Source organism: Sceloporus undulatus, chromosome 2, assembly GCF_019175285.1.
Source record: "Sceloporus undulatus isolate JIND9_A2432 ecotype Alabama chromosome 2, SceUnd_v1.1, whole genome shotgun sequence".
Taxonomy (NCBI): Eukaryota; Metazoa; Chordata; class Lepidosauria; order Squamata; family Phrynosomatidae; genus Sceloporus; species Sceloporus undulatus.
The window spans coordinates 19,245,048-19,262,257 of record NC_056523.1 but is presented as its reverse complement, the minus strand read 5'-3'; the positions used below and the strand labels follow the sequence as shown (position 1 = coordinate 19,262,257).

General features: G+C 45.1%; 1 protein-coding gene across 1 annotated transcript in view; it reads right to left on the bottom strand.

The window, feature by feature from the left end:
• Positions 1-2,058: 2,058 nt before the first annotated feature.
• The window catches only part of LOC121920287 (general transcription factor IIH subunit 4-like), an 18,498-nt gene continuing 3,346 nt past the window's right edge, over positions 2,059-17,210 (bottom strand). Inside the window, exons 5-6 of the mRNA XM_042447417.1 lie at positions 11,944-12,004; positions 2,059-2,082 (exon numbers count right to left, since the gene is read on the bottom strand). Coding sequence (XP_042303351.1) covers positions 2,059-2,082; positions 11,944-12,004 — 85 coding nt within the window. The remainder of the gene's footprint in view (positions 2,083-11,943; positions 12,005-17,210) is intronic.

Below are 17,210 nucleotides of genomic sequence, written 5' to 3'. Positions count from 1 at the left end.
AACTAAAGCATCCCCGACAGATGGCCATCCAGCCTCTGCTTGAAGACCTCCAAGGAAGGAGATTCCACCACATTTCGAGGGAGTTTGTTCCACTGTCAAACAGCCCTTACTGTCAGGAAGGTCCTCCTAATGTTGAGGTGGAATCTCTTTTCTTGCAGTTTGCATCCATTGCTCCAGGTCCTAGTCTCTGGAGCAGCAGATAACAAGCTTGCTCCCTCCTCAATATGAAATCCCTTTAAATATTTAAACAGGACTATCATTTCACCTCTTAGCTTTCACTTCTCCAGACTAAACATCCCCAGCTTCCTAAGTCGTTCCATGTAGGGCATGGTTTCCAGACCTTTCACCATTTTAGTTACTCTCCTTTGGACACGCTCCAGTTTCTCAATGTCCTTTTTGAATTGTGGCGCCCAGAACTAGACACAATATTCCAGGTTGGGGCCTGACCAGTGCAGAATATAGCATCATGGGCATCATGGCCTTCTTGGACAGAGCTTAGCAAAATTCCTTTGACTGTACCCCCAAAGGTCTACTTGGACTGTTTTTTTTAACTATATAATGTCCATGTTGGGGCAACTGGGAGTTATTGTCCAAAAAAGATAAGTATTCCAAGCTCTGTGTTTGGATCCATTTTTCTCCATCCTTGAAGTCATCACACTCAGTCTCTGTTTTGGGGTGAATTTGAACCCCAGGACATGACAGGGCACTTGCACCTATCACACAACAAACATTGGTTGCCTCTGGCTATGGCACAGTTCCCCATGTTCTGCCAAGGGTCAAGGAGAAGGGGGACAGGCAACTGGGTTGCATGTCTATGATGGTGTCCTAAACTACAGTAGAAAAGACTGTACATCTCACCACTGGTTCTGTCATATTTGCAGAAATGGTTGCTGGGGAAGGGCAGGCAAGTGCAACCAACCAATGTTTACAGGATGCAGATGTAACTTTTATAACATCTCCATGTGCTCTCACAGTTGTAGCAGAGGGCAAGTACTGTGTTGCTTAATGAAGAGTCCAAAGATCCAATTGGACCTGTAACGGTTCTCTGGGTCCCCCTCCCTTCTCCTGCCTGAGCTAGATGGGGCCCCTTGAGGCCACCTCTTATCTAAAGAACTCACTGCTTGACTCCCCACACTTTAGCAACACAATGGGACACTGCTGAGAATTCCCTTGCCAGCCGTAGAGGCATGTGAAAAGGAGTGCAAAAGAGGCAGAGTACATTCAAAGAAAAAAAGGCTTTATTAGTAAGGAAATTCTATAGCAAGAGGAAACCTACATGAAAAACAACCTGTCTTCCAATCACAGGGCTTGGTTTCCTGAATGGTGATTCTACTTTGGGAGCAATGTGTCTTGTGTGGCATGGCACTCCCTCCTCCATTGGCCAAGGCTTGCTAATCTAACCCATTTGTGTGATTTGCAGAGGCCACGAAGGAGGAGGACAGGTATTTGTTGGAATGGTCATCTGCAAATTCACAGAAATCCCCCCCATCCCCCCCCCCACGCAGTTGTGCCCTGCCTCTTCTTCGGTTCTGAGCTGCTGCTCGGCGTCCATGGAATTGAGGATCTAGGCAGGAAACTAGCCCAAAAGGGCAGCTGGGGAGTGGGCGGGGCTACTGCCAATACGCTTCTAATATCTCCAAGAAGATTCCGAAGCTAACTGCGCAGATGACCACTTGAAGAAATACCGTTACAGGTAAGCAACCTGTCCATATATGCCATTGGTATTTGAGGATGTCAGTTCAATGGCATATATATGTCTGTACCTGGCTTCCACTCCACCAAAAGCATCTGAGGAAGTAGACTGAAGTCTACAAAAGCTCATGCTGCCAACTTCTTTCAGTTAGTCTCAAAAGATCTATGTCTGGTCTCCCACAGTGACCAAATGACATGGAAGACCAAAATACCCCCCAATATTGCAGGACATTCAAAATCACTATACACTGTGAAGGTCTAGTAACCTTTCCATCCAATAATAATAATAATAATAATAATAACAACAACAGGATTTATTTATATGCCGCCCAATCACTAGGAATCCGGGCGGCTTACAACAGAGGCTTACAAGGCCCTCAGGCTTACAATCTAAAAAGACACGACACAAAAGGAGAAGGGAATGGTGAGGGGAGGAGGGGATCAGGTCCAGCATCCTTCTCTCCCTCTGAGGCCTGGACCAAGGCAGATGGACTGCAGGGAGGGCTCTTTTTCTTAATCAAGGCCGGGCCCAATGGCATTAGGCCTGTCCTTTCACTCCCTCTAAGGCCAGAAGATGACAGTTGGAAGGAGGGAGGGGAGGGCCTTCCTCTTCAGGCCCGATGGCATTGGGCCTGTCCTGTCCCTTGTACTGAATAAAGATATGTGCTGTTGGCGGTTGCACTGGGGGTGACCTGAAACCTCTTAGCATAATCCTGATGTGGTCACCAACAAGGCTGGGTCCACATAGGACCAATGAAGAACCGAAAGTTGGGTGCCAACAACTTCCTTGCCTTCAGTCAACAGCATGTGTTTGCTGTGCTCAGGAACCATGTCAGTGTCAGGATCAACAACAGGGAGAATCCTAGTTGCATCAGAATTGGATGCAGCCACCATTTAGATCAACTTAGGCTTCTGCTTACACTGGACCTTAACATGGCCAGATTCCCCACATGGAAAGCATTTCATATTACTCCTGTATTTTGGTTGGCTTTGGTGCTCAGAAGACAGCTGCTGATCAGGTTTTTGTGCACCTGTTGGTGAGAGTTGTCTTTGCATGTAAAGTGGTGCTCTGGCCTCAGCTTACAGGGGCTTTCTGCATTCAGTTGTGCAGGTTGCTCTCCACTGGTCTCCAAATAATGATCTGCTGCTTCTTCTTCCAGTGTTTTTGGCTCCTTGTCCAGCACATGGAGGACAACAAGATCCAAGGGGGCTTGTCACAAAAACTGTTCTAGGTTGATGCAAAAGCAGGCATTTCCCAATGAATTTACTTTAGCTGCGGAGGAGTAGCCCAGTGCTCAAACCACTACTACATGCTAGCTGTCCGGGAAAGCAGCCAAAGGGCTGATAAGGCAGCTAGTTCTCAAACAAACAAACCCCCTCCCAGCACAGCAAAGTCAGTGTAAACTACACAGTCCTGGAGATTCACAGTAGTTCTACCAAAAGGGATTACCAAGAGAATTGTCAGACGGTCTGAGGTTCAGGGTAACAGATAGGCAGGTCGATAAAGCAATCCAAGGTCAAGGTTTCCAGGTAGTCAAGACAAGAAGCCAAAGGAGTCAGAGATAGAGTCTTTCCTCTAAAAGAGTCAGATATCCACTGGCAAAGAACCACACATGCTCCAGGTGCTTGAAAAAAAAAAAAAAGAAGGCAAGGAGCCGCCTTCAGCTGTTCTGATTACCAACACGCTTCTGATAGCCTCGGATCTTCGAAGGCCCTCTCTTCTGTTCGCGCTCCTGAAGGTAGGCACACTGCCCAGACCTCCTCCATGTCCACAGCCTTCGCACCAGGCAAACTTGCTGCTGAACCCTGGAGGGCAACAGACGCTCCCGCAGAAATAGGGCCACTCGGCTCCCATCACAGTTCAAGCCCCAGGGGCCTGGCTCTTCCATTACAGGTCGGTCCCAGGGGTTACGCTCCTCTGAGTTCTCCAGCTGGGCACGACACTAGCTCCTCTGTCCTGTGTTATGTTGTTGTGTGCCTTCAAGTCATTTCCAACTTGGCAGCCCAAGCACCTATCATGGGGTTTTCGTGGGTGAATTTGTTCAGGGAAGTTTGCCAAGTGCCTTCCCCTGAGACTAGAGAGTGTGACTTCTGTCTAATTTCCTGCCCTCTCCCCCCGTCTATAGACAGAAGGCAGGACTCTAGAGAACACTCCCCCACCCCCTTCTTGATCAAAACTTCACCCTCTTAATCCCACAACCCCCTCTGAGTTCTCCCTTTACTCTTACTATTGTTTGTATGTACAGCACTGTGCAAATCTAAAGCGCTATATAAAATAAACAATAATAATAATATATCATTTCAGACAGATCCAAACATCACATTCTCCTAATCTTACCACAGATCAGATGGGATTTGTAGTCCTTGGTGTTAATGGGATAACTGGGGAACCTTATACAGCTCTGAAGGGGCGGCCCTCCAGCCCCCCTTTCCTAGCCAGATCAGAGCCGTGGTGTGAGTTGCCTTCCAGCCTTCCAGGTACAAAAGGAGCCACAAAAAGCAGCAGCACTCCTTTGACACTGTGTCGTATGATGCAGTCGCCAGTGATGACACGTGCCATGTGGTGCAGCACACGACATCACAGCACCCTGGGGGCATTGTGAGGACGCTATACCCCAACTCGGCCCCAGTGCGTCCCAAAGTGCCGGTCTGTATAGGGCCAAAGTCAAAAAGCCTCATGGTGTTTTCGGTTTTAAAACCTCTCCCCCAACATCCGAAGAAGATTCAGCTTCTCTCCACTATCCATCTCACTGGACATTGCCATCTTGTCACCTCTGATTCTGTCTCCTTAAAATGTAACAGTACCCCTTCACACATTGAAACCTTTGTTGAAGGCTCTGATATAGGGTTACCAACTGGGGCTGCCCCCACCTCAGGACACGCAACAAAGTAGTTGTGTAATTCAGCAGACAAAATCTAGGCCTCCAGGGATGTAGCTGGGGGGGGGATCTGGGGGTCCGGACCCCCTCCCCTTCCATAGAAAAATGAATGGTGTGTGCTGCTGTGCCACCGCACTCAAGCCCCATTATAATGGGCACTTAGTCTGGACCCCCCCTTCCTAAAATCCTAGCTATGTCCCTGAGGCCTCCCCGAGAGTCACTGGCAGATCCGCAGATTGCAGTCGGCAAGGAGAGTTCCACATTTTGACAGAACATGAATAAGAAGCAGGAGCAAAGAAGTAATTTAATTTAGTGCTCACAGTTGGGATTAATAATTTAACATTATGATTAGAAATAATTAATTAGAATTCATTGTTCAACTTAGATTTGAAGTGATGAGGAAAATTACTGGAGGATAATTCTATGCTGGGAACTCAGCTACCTATATTACTAGCAAATATGGGGGGGGGCTAAGAGGGGGAATATCCTAATAGGTTAAGGGTTATTTAAACTGGTTATTTAACTAACATCTTGGCTGAACCACAAGGAGTGAAAAAACAACAAGCATGGATTCCAGGTTTGGAATTTTGTAAATGGAAAGTGTAAAATATAGAGAATGAATTACAGTGCTTTGAGTGAATCACTTTTGAGAATGATAAAATTTATGGCAATTCAGAAGTTTATATTAATGAGCTAAAAGATTTTCAAAAATGAAATCAGATGAATCAGAGATGAAATATGTTTTTTTCATTGTTTGGTTTTTGTCTGTTGTGTAATGGGCAAATCACATTCTCTCGGCCTCAGGGAAGGTAATGGCAAACCTGCTCTGAACTTCCACACAGCACATAGTTAAAACTGGGAAGTCACTGCACGTGTGTAGTTTTGGCCTCCATTTAAGTGGTTTTAAAAGGATATAGGATAAATTCTAGGGGATGGAATATCAGTGACAACAGTTGGGACAAGGCATAGCATCCATTATCAGCAGAAACATCGCTCTGCATGGTGGCTTAAGATGAAAGGGGATGTCATGTCCTATGGCCAGCTCCGTGGGCACCTGGCAGGTCCACTGTGGTAACAAACTGAGCTTTGGTCCTTCTTAAATTTTCCCATTAGCTTTCCTTCAAATAATAATGGGTGAAACCTGTAACCATTCATCCATTTAGGAGGAATCCTGCTAACAACCCTTTGGTACAGTTACTCTTAAAGCTACTGGGCGCAATCATTATCATTAACTAGCAGAGGTATGTGGGACAAACCAGAGCCGCTTAGCTAGAGCAGGAGTGAGCAAAGCGGAGCCCAAGGGCCACATGTGGCCTGACAGAGCTGTTGTTTTTTTTAAAGCATAGCACACACAAACACACACACACACACACAATTTGGAGACCCACAGGGCCCTCCATGTGTCAGAATTAAATTAAATTGTTTTTTAAAAAGTGTTTAAAAAGTTGTCCTGAAATGCCTCAAATGTCCCTTAGGGATGTGGGATGCATTTCCAGCACATTTATAGGTCCCGCGGAACAGTTCAGGCCAAGGCGAAGACTTCTTTGAAATCCAAATAATGAAGAAATGCCCCTTTACCCTCTTGAGGTGTTTGGGGGTAAAAACATTCTTAGCTTTTGTTTTGTTCTGTTTGTTGTTTGAGGTAGTAGTAGTACAGCCCTCAAGGTCTTATGGTGTTGCCTGTCGAGTCGTTTCCGATTTATACCACCTGAAGGACAACCTTTCATGGGGGGTTCTTGGCAAGTTTCTTCAGAAGGGGCTTGCCATTGCCATCCTCTGAGGGCTGAGAGTAGTGTCTTGCCAAGGTCACCCAGTGGATGCATGGCGAGCAGGGATTTATTATGGAAAGATTATGGAAAGGCCTGTAGAGGAGATCCATCATAGTCACAAGTCCTGACACTTTTTAAAAAGCTTGTAAAGACGGACTCTTCCAACACCTCCTGAATAGCTAGCTGGCCGCCTCCTCTGAAATGGACCTTTGCATACACTGAAGACATTCCCTATTCCCGCCATCTGATTATTTTGGTAATTATGTGTAATGTTTTAAACATTTAGTTATTATTATTACATGGTGATTTTATAGGTTTAAGGAGGGAGTGGATATTTGGGATTACACTTGTCCCTCCATTCACTAAGTTAGGGGCACAAGACCCCCATGAATATGGAAAAACAGCAATAACAAAACCACCATTTTTTTACCGAGAGGACACCTCTCTAGGAATCTCTAGGTCTTCCAGCAGCAAGTCTGGGTCATTGTCTGACAGACACACTGACCATATAACACTGGCCTGGAGGAGCTACAAAGGCCTAGTAGAGTATCCTCTCTAGGGATTCTAGTCTTTCAGTTACTTTTAGTTCAAGTTAACCACAGAGTTGTGCTGGAGGACAGATATTCTTAGAGAAACATATTAATCAAATCCATGAATAATCAAATAATCAAATCCGCAAATATCAAGGCCCAAATAGTGAGGGATGTAGCCGTATTTGTATTGTAGGGATTTTTATTTTTTGTTCACTTTGTAAGATGCCTCGATCCGCGGTGGAGAGGCAGCATATAAATAACAACAACAACCACACAACATTAACAACTTTAACAAAGCTTGGAAAGGTTGGCATTTTGGACTACAGCTTCCAGAATTCAGTCTGAAATGGGCTATGTTGTCTGGAGTGGGGGTCTGGGAGTTGAATCTTAAAAAGTAACATGTGCAACCTTTAAATCTGAACCAGCTAAACTAACTTGGCCTATCTCCTCCGGCAGGCTGCGAAACATTCTCCTTTTACTGGCAGGCGCTCTTTTGCATTTTCCACGCCTACATTTTTTTTTTTAAAAAAGGTTTCTTGTGCAAACATTACTTTCTCTTTTCATTCCTTTTCCGGGCAGTTCTGGAAGTTCTGATCTGCCAGGGCCTTGCAGAAGAACTCTTTGCCCCATATGCCTGATTATTTCTGAGCCGGTGATCCTGAATGCGAGCACATTCTGGCAGGCGCCTCAGCACTTCTGGGACGCCTGGATGACAGATTACCCGTCCACATGAGGAAAGGTCCACAAAGGGATCTCAGGCCTAATACCCACTGGGGAGGTGCGAGAGGCCAAAGAGCTGCAGCAGCCGAGACTCGGCCCTGCCAAGACCCCTATCTGAAGATAGCAAACAGCCGAGTTGCTGCCAGGAAGATATGTGCACAGCACCGGAGGCACTGAAATTATGGCAGACGACGAGTCTGATCTGTGTGTTTGTGACTAGTCCAAGGAGCACGCTCCACAGGGACTGGGAGGCGGGAGGAGTACAGGTAAATTTTGAACCTGCAGCATGCAAATGCTTGTACTTGTAGTAGGCTGGGTTCTCTCAGGCATCCAGTTCTGGTATCTAGGGAATACCTTGTAGCGAATAAAAGAGTCCCTATATTGGAGAAGGTGGGATATAAGAAAATAATAACAGCATAGCAAGTAATTTCTATACCATTTATCATGCACGAGCACTCCCAGTGGTTTACATGTGTGAGCTCTCATTTACGACCTCAGAAGATGCAGTCAGCTTGAGCCTTGGTGTATTAACGACAGCTTGTGTTGTGAGTGAGTCGCAGTCGGCATTTAACCCTTCACCAAGGCTCCTAATAATAATAAAATAATATAAACAAATAAAAGAAAATCCTCCTTTTGTAGAGGATGTGTGTGTGTGTGTGTGTGTGTTGATTAAGGTAAGATAGAGTGACCAGGGTCATACCGCAAGGAGGCAAGGTCCCAAATGTAAAAAATGTACATTACTCTCAGCAAGAAAATGTAAGGACATTACAAACAACAACAAATATTATTTACATGTTCTGGCATGCTCAAAGGAGAATTTTGAATTCCTCCTGGCAGAAGGTTGAAGTGTAAGACTGTCTGGAAAGATGCCTGGAGAAGAGGCAGTTTAAGGTGATTGACGCCTGCTTAGATTCTGAAGGGTGTTATACTGAGATGAAACAGCTTGTTTCTGCGCTCTGAGAATAGGAATGGAGCAACGGTTTACTAGAGGAAAAGGGATTCCCTCAACATTAGAAGGAATAAGACTGTTCAATAGTAGAAATCGTCCTGGAGGGGTACAATCTCCTTCCTCGATGTCTTAACAGAGGCTGGTGGCCATCTGTCGTGGTGCTTTGATGTGAGTTCCTGCATGGTAGGGAAGTTGGACTGGATGGCCCTTGGGGTTCTTCCCCTCTAGATTTATGGCCACCTGGTAGTGGGACTTCTTCAGCTTGACGGCCCAGGCCAAGACACAGACATTTCATGTCCGACCACAGCAGCAGTAGTGTTTATCTTCCCTCCATTCCTCCAACAAGCCCTCCGTTCAGCAAGGAGAGGCAGATGAAAGATGCGCTGTGAGTGTTATTTATACTTTTTTTTTCACCTCTTGTTCAGCCTGGATTACTTTTCCTTTACATCTATCTACATGCTGAAATAATACAGTTTGACATGCTTTAATTGCATGGCTCATTATATAGAATAAAACACACTCTTCAAGAGAGATAGTAAGGCGAGTGTAAGAACTTGTTTGTGCTTCAAGTAATTCCATTTTATGGCAACCTAAGTTCTACATTCTCCATACCATCCACTCTCCACTCCAAAACCTTCACTCACCGTTTTAATGCGTCTTTTAATTCTCGCCAGTCACCAGCTCCTCCAAACGTGCAATCCACCCACAAACATCCTAAATAATACATCGTAGAAAATGACGCTGCCTTAATTCACTAATTTACGTATAACATTCTCTTTAATGTTTTTAATCACTTTATTTTTCACCATCACTAGTTGCAATATTTTCCAAATTATAAATAAAATTGTGGGAGGTGAGTGAGCCTATGTCTTTTCCAACTTTATCACTCAGTGACCCTGGGTAGTCATACTCTCTCGCCTTAGGGAAACTTGAACAAACCTTGCCAAGAAAACCCTGTGATGGGTCACCTAGGGTCACGTAAATTAAATGACTTGAAGCCACAACAAACCACAATCAAGCAAGTTTCTTCAGAGAGTTTGCCTCTGGTCCTCGGGGCTGAGAGAGTGTAACTTCCAAGGTCACCCAGTGGTTTCCTCAGCCAGTACAAAAAAAAAAAATAAATAGATTAGGATGTACATATCATTAATTTTAACTTGATTTCTCTTCCATGATCTTATAACCCTTTTTATTGATTTAAGATGTTATACTTTTTGCTCCTTATTATAACTTCTCAATTTATCTTTCTCATAATCACATCAGACTCTACTAATACAACTTATCCACATTAGGTGCTTGCAGTAAATATACTCCATCAGTTTAGTATCATATTTAATACATATCATCAAATTATTATTTATAAATTTACTATTGGTTTTGTTTTATTTTATTCTTAAACACTTATAACTGCTGTTTCACCCCAATTTCCTTTAAAAAATAATATTAATTCCTGACATTTCACTGTATTGAATTTGTCCAAGTTTTTCTCTAAAAAAGTGTTTAATTTGTCCATGTGCATCTATCATTAGTCTAGTAACCAATGTTGTGTGGGAATGGTTTAACCTCTAATTTTTTTGCATTTTGTGAACATTATACAAGTTTTTCATTCTTTCTTCCATTTTGTAGCTATCATATTTAATATCTTTTGGGATTAATCAAGTTAATTTTTAGTAACTTGTATAAGAAATTGTAACGATAGTGTTGCCTAATCAGGGACTCCGATGGGCCAAATGTAGGACAACGTGGACAAAATTTTCAAATGGAGGAACATTTTTAAATGGAGGACACCAAAAATGATGTGTTTTTTTAAATTAATAAAATGCTGATTTAGGCATGTAAAAAGGAGGACATTGGATATTCCTAGACAGATGGCAGAAATGTGCTTCCCTTCTGTCAAAACCAGAAGAGAGGAAGAGTGGAAGAAGGCAGAGGAGGAAGAGGAGAAGAAAAGGAGGGAAGAAGGGAGGAGGAAGAGGGGTGAAAAAGGGGAGGAACAAGTAGTAGAAAAGAAAAGGAGGAAGAGTTGAAGTAAGGTGTCCCCCGATGCTGCTTAAGCATCCGCCTTTTAAGTACTCATCTTGCTTCTATCTGCTCCTCTCCGTCAGCGGGATTCATCTCCCTCCTCGTATGTGGGCCGCTTCACCTGGTTTCCTTGTCCCCCTTTTCGGTCCCCTTTTCTTCTCTCCCTTCTCCATCCGCTTCCACTGCCGTCCTTCCTGTGCCGCATTTGTCCCGCCCCCCGTCCTTCCTCCCTTTATTCTCCCTTTTAGGAGAGACCCTTCTCATCCCTGCCCTGAAGCCTGCCTGGCCGGGCTTGTTTTCGGAATCCCAATGCGAGTGAAGAGACGGTTCTCCCTATGGAGGAAGAGACCCTTCCGAATCCGCTCCCTCTCTGCTACTGAAGCCTGCCTGTCCATGCGGGGCAATAGCCCCAAGCAGGAAGAGAAGTGGTCGCACCTTAGGAGGAGAGAGCGACCTTCTCTCCCTGCCCTGAAGCCTGCGCTGGCCGCGGGGCAAGCCCCAAGAGGTGCAGGAAGAGAAGGGTCTCCCTTGGAGGAGAGACCGCTTCGTCACGCTGCTCTGAAGTCCTGCAAGTGCGCGCCTCCAGGGCGAGGGCTTGAATGCTGCCCGGGAGCCTAGTAGGGTGGGCCACAGCGGCAGGCGCGCACGCCTGCCCCACTGCCTTCCCCGAGGAGAAGTGGGGGCGGCGGCGCACGGCTGGGCGCACTGACCTCTACTGAGGCCTGGGCGCATCAAGCATGTTGGCCAATAAATGTTTTCTGGTGCGCTTTCACGCGAAACGAGCGGGGACTTTCAGAAGGGCTTTTCGTGTGATTTTCGTGGCCTTGCTCTAACTTTCAGTGCCTTTTCGGCCCACAGATTTGCCCTTTCAGCTCCAGCCTACTGGCAGGCAGAGCAACCAACCCTCGGGAGTGTAAGGCAGTTTTCAGCCATCAGAGAGTGGGGCTGGAAAAAAAACTCTCTCTCGTCAACTCTCTCTCTCTCTCGTATCTCTTCCAATGACTCCGCTCTGAGAGCCAGGACACGGAGCAACCACAACCAACCCCAACTGTTTGGAGGAATAGTTCAGCCAATCAGAGAGAGGACATGATTATTGCCACCAGCTCCCACCTCAGCATTCTCAGGCGCCAGGGTCCCCCCCCCCAAAGAAACCCGCAAAAGTGCGGGAGAGAGGAGGGAGTGGGTTGTAGTGAGGGATCTTGCTGACTTCGCCAATTGCCTGGGATTTCCAAGTAACGACTAGAGTTTTAAGGCACACAAAGGCAATAGTTGACAATGGTATCAATCGGCTGAGTTGTGGAGCTTCTGTGTGTGAACTGAGAGTGACATTTTAAGATTCGGAATTCCATGAGGGGCTTGGGTGCAGAGTGCCCGCAGCCTACCATCTCAGGGTTGTTGTTGTACTGTGAGGTGGACGGGCATTTGGGTTGACTGGAGGAGAATCTAGGGAGGGGAAAGTAGAAGAATAGAGGAGATGTGAGAGAGGAAACAGAGAGTGTGGAAAGGTTGGCTTCTGAGCATTCGGCAGAGCACCTTGGTAGAAAAATAGATGTTTATCTCGCATCTTCCGCACTCTTCCATGGGCTGCCCTAGCTAGTTGTGTGATGTGAATGTGATGATGTCTCTGTTGTGTGTGTTGGGTGTGGTGTGTGTGTGTGTGTGTGAGGATTAAGATAGCCTCTGATGGCATGGGCAGAGCACCTTGTAAATTGGGCATCCTCCTGCCGGCTGTCTCCATGAATTTTGTTTTTGGATCTCTTTTTCGTTCGCCTTTCCATTGCCAGCGCATACTACAAGGCAGAAATAATCGCAGTTTGTGACTGCTTTAACATCTCAGCTGGCTCAGTGGGCTAGGGAATCTTGGGAATTGTAGTTTGTTGTGGGCACACAGGAGCTCTTTTTGATAAAGAAGCTCAATTCTCACAAAACTACACTTCCGGAAGGGTTCCGCTAGCACTGAGCCAGGGCAGTTAAAGGCAGTCTCAACTGGTTTATTTCTGCAGTGTGTCTTGGACCAACTCAGCTGCATCTTCACTCTTCAGACTCGCAGAGACAATCCAGTTTCGATAGCCGGTTTTTACTGGGGGCCATGCCCAGTGGGCTATGAAATGCGCTGGGAATCTGTAGTTTGTTGTCACACCAGAGTTTGCTGAGGAGAAGGGTAAATGTCTCTGAAAACTAGAATCCTTCGCGGCGGGGATTTCCCATAGCAGCCGAGCGCATGGCAATTAAAAGGTGTCAAACTGGATTTATTTCTGCAGTGGGCGGTTGCATCCGAACAACGGTTTCTATTTGGCACAAAGCTTCCTGAACGCAGCCCCCTTCATGTCAAAATAAATATCTTAAAAGGAGCTAAAACATTCTTTGGTTGGTTCATCATTGGTGATTTTGAGAGTTAAATAAGTTAGCAATTATTTTTTATTCAATTATGTTTACGTTTATATTAGGCAAAACATCCGCCATTGTAACATTATGGGAAGTGTCCAGGAATTGTGACTGAATATTCGGCTGTGTCTGCGTGGGGATTCAGCGGGTTTGGAGGCAAACATTTCTGTGGAAGTATCTTCGGTCAGGTCCGGCTTGTTGGCAACACTGTATTGCAAGCCGCTCGCCCTGGAGGCGAGTAGGAGGATGAAGGCGGAGGCTGGAGGAGGAGGTGGTTTGGCGCCGCAGAAGCTCACATTAGCGGCAAAGCGGGCAATGGCCGGAAGCGGGCCACCAAAACAGGGGACCAGGCCACGGGTGGGGGCCCAAACCGGACTGGGACTGGGAGGGGGCCCTCCAAAAGGGCATGCTGGGCACGGGGGGGGGGGGGGGCGGGTTAATGGCAACCCCTATATAAGAACACTCAAGAAGCATACAGTCCTCACGCATAACGGCCACTGTAAAGGTAAGGTAAGAATCCAAGACGGAGGACAATTATTTGGTATCGTGGCAGAAAATCGCGGACTAGTATCCGCCAGCCCAGTTAAGTTTGCTGTTTGAATCTAAAAAGCGCTCTGGCTGGGCCTGAAGGCAGCGCACCATCAGTTTGGCGCCAAAATTGGCCCTTGACAAAAATTATTCCTACTTACATAGGGCAACCACCAATGGTACTGTCACGTAAATTAAGTTGAGGGCACTAGCAAGGGTCAAATCAGTTATCGAATAAATTCTCAGGGCACATATGTTAGTGGTTTTTGTTAGATTGGGGGGTTGGTTAACGGTACTCGAGTCGATCCTGACCCATCAATCTGTGGAGAACATCATCCAAGACCCTCGGTCGCTCCACGGTTCGGGGGCTTAGTTTCTATAAATTCATGGGCCTGTGACTCATGATAGAAAGCAGCATCGAGGCATGAGTCTTGCGCTACTCTTCTGGGGCTTCTCCCTCCACCTTTCGGCTAGCATTATTAGTCTTTCCGTGAGTCATTTTAATGCATGATGTGACCCCAAAAAGAAGAAGGGAAAAAGAAAGAAAGAAAAAGGAAAAAAAGAAAAAGGAAGAAAGAGAAAAGAAGAAAAGAAAGAGAGAAAAAAAAAAGAAAAAAGAAAAAAAAACAAAAGTGTGACAACCTCAACTTCATACATCTTGGCTTCCGGGAGATTTCAGAGCTTGATCTGGTCTAAAATGGGCCGCATTTTTTGTCTTTGTGGGCTGTCGCCTGTATCCTCGTAGGCAGCATGGTGGAGCAGGGCCAAGGAGTGGAAAAGAGCAAAAAGGGGGCAGTTGATGCTTTAGCTTCAAGTTCTTACTGCCAGTAATAGACAAGCATTTGAAAGGTTAAATAAAATAAAAGATTCTAAATGGGAAGGAAAAGCGCATAGAAAGGCTAGGAAACTTTCATCGGCTGAAAAGCAATATCTGGCTGTGATACGGAAGTTGGTTCTCACACTGTAAAAGGTTCGCTTAAGTCTTGGTCGATAACAGGGGTGGGAAGTGGGGGCCCTCCAGATTTTTTTTTTGGAGGCTGCAGTGCCCAGCATTCCTCACCATTGCTATGCTGGCTAGGGCTGCTAGGAGTCTAGTCCAACAACACCTGGAGGGCTTTGTGATTCTAAACCGGTACTCTGTGAAGGGGCATACTCTTTGCCTGTACAGCTCGGTGCAATTTTGGCCACACAGTGTTGGCCACACAGAAAAAGTATGAGCGGAGAGCAGAAAAAATTATCATTTTGTAAGGTGTTAAATGCGCCTCCTGTGCATTGCGGTCAACAGGTGGCAGTTTCAACACCGCACTTGGGGCCACATTGAAAGTGAGAGAGACAGCAGGGAGATACTTGCCATAAACCAAGGTATAAGGAAGATACTAAAAATTCTTTTGTTACGTTTCTCGTGGTCCCTCTCATGTATCAAATCTTTGTTTGCTCATATTTGAATTGACATTCATTAAAATCATATATCCTTTAGAGAGTCTTTAACACAGAGAATTGAATTATGCAACGCCTCCTGATGATCTTTGAATTTGAAAAACCTCACAAATTCCCACCTTCAGCTATGCTAGTCCTGGGCTAATGTGACTTAGGTCGCAACACATCTGGTGGACTGTCGGCATGGCTGTATTTTGGGTAATACCGCTTTAATAGGCAAGGGTGAACAATTGTCAGATGGGGGGGGTTAGAGGGACTGAGTTACCATTCCTCCATAGACCACCTCGGATGGGCCAGAATTTCTGTCCCCACATACCACACACACACCCATTTTTAAAAGTTTTCGGCCAAGGGCACTCTTGTCAAAGTGGTAGGGACATTTTGCCTCTATTAGGGAGCTCTTGTGGGCCATTTTCGGAGATGCCTTATTTTCCTTTTTATTTTTTCATGGGCCAAAAAGAAGTGACTGGGAAGTTACGACTTGTTTGTTTCATCATCGATCATTGATTGTTGTTTGGTTGTTGTTAATAAAAGCACTCTTTGGGGGGGGCTTCAGAGGGCGCAAAATGGGCGCTCCAAAATTAACAAATTAATGCTTTTCTTCAGCAGGCTTCATAGAGGGCACATGTGGCAGGCCTCCCCAGAAAAACAATACGCCCTCATGGGGGCCACAAAACATTCCTGGGGACTGAATGTGGCCCATGGGCAACACTTTGCGCCACCCCTGCTGTCACATTAAAGTTTATTTCCAGAAACCGCCCACCCATGTACAACGCAAAATCCATTGGGGAAGGGGGGGGGGGGGGGGGGGGGGGGGGGGGGGGGGGGGGGGGGGGGGGGGGGGGGAAAAAAAAAAAAAAAAAAAAAAAAAAAAAAAAAAGGGGGATGCTCATTAACTACATTTTAAAAGTAACACTCGTCAAGATCCAGGGACATTTAAGATAGAAGCAAAAAAACAAGCATAACTGTATAGGTCAAAGTTTCATTTGTTTAGTTTGTGACATGTTTTTTAATTGCCACTTGTCCTTAACCCTTTGGTGCAATGAGGTTTGATAGACCCTGTTTGAGCTTCCCTTCGGGACTCTGTAGGGTCTGCAGAAGTGGTACAGGCAACGAACTGCCTGTGTATTCCAGAGATTTACGGAAGAACGCCTTGCAGGGATCAGGGAGAGCCATATCATTTCATGGGCGATCAAAATTCACGCAAGGACTTGAAGCAAATGCAGGCATGGCAAATGAGAAGCAAAGATCCAGAACAGGGAGCGCCACTCTCTTACGGCATTGATCCTTGAGCTGGAACAAAATGTCAAAGAACCACATATTGAGTTTCTTAAGGTAAAATTAGAAGGGCCAGGTAAAAGAACGAGATGAGAGGTAGAATTGTTTTCTGTTGTTTAAGCTATATTCATCAAATTATGGGCAAATTTTCTTTTTAGACTACTAATTCTAGATCACTAGCCAACATGTTCAAAATTTCTGAGCATCTTTCTTTTAGTTTCTTTATTAAAATTGAGTATATTACATCTCGCAGATACAAGGATTATATGATCCATAATTCATAATATCCCTTTTTTCGCTCCCTTTTCCTCGTCTCACAAACCGAGCGACACAGAGGGCTATACATTCGCATGTAAATTAACAGTCATCCTCCGGAGATAGGGAAAATATTAATTTTTTTTTATTTCTCTCCGAATTCCATTTTTCTTCTCTACTGTCTTCATCACAATTTCTTATTTATCGTTCCGTGATTCTTTATTGCTTTGTTCGCAATACAAATTTGTAAGTCTTCTGTCTCTAAGGAAATGCAAATAATATATATTCTTTTATTAGAATGTTGTAGCAGCGGCTGTGTAAATTTATAGCGGGGGGCTTTATAAATAAAGGATAATAATAATAATAATAATAAGTAATAAAACTAATAAGAATAATAATAAATTTTTAAAAATAAGACTTTTTTCGCAGTTAAATCTCTTTTTTACAGCATGGACGGCTTTTAATAAAATTTGATTTGATTACATGGTTAGATTACGTTCGCAAGAACCAATTCTTCTTCTGAGGGCTCTGATTTCAATGAGTTTAGTTTCTGTCTCCGAAATTAGGTTGTGTGTGTGTATTGATGAAATTAAGATGGGAAGCCAGGAGGCCAGGCCAGAGCAGCAAAGGTGGAACAGGCAGCAGTATAAGAATATAGTGCAATAATTCTTTGTTTGTCCACAAGAAATCCACAGTATTTCCAGTAGCCATAGGAGCCAGTCATGGTTCAAAGTTTGAGTGTCGAACTATGGAGTCTGGAAGTCAT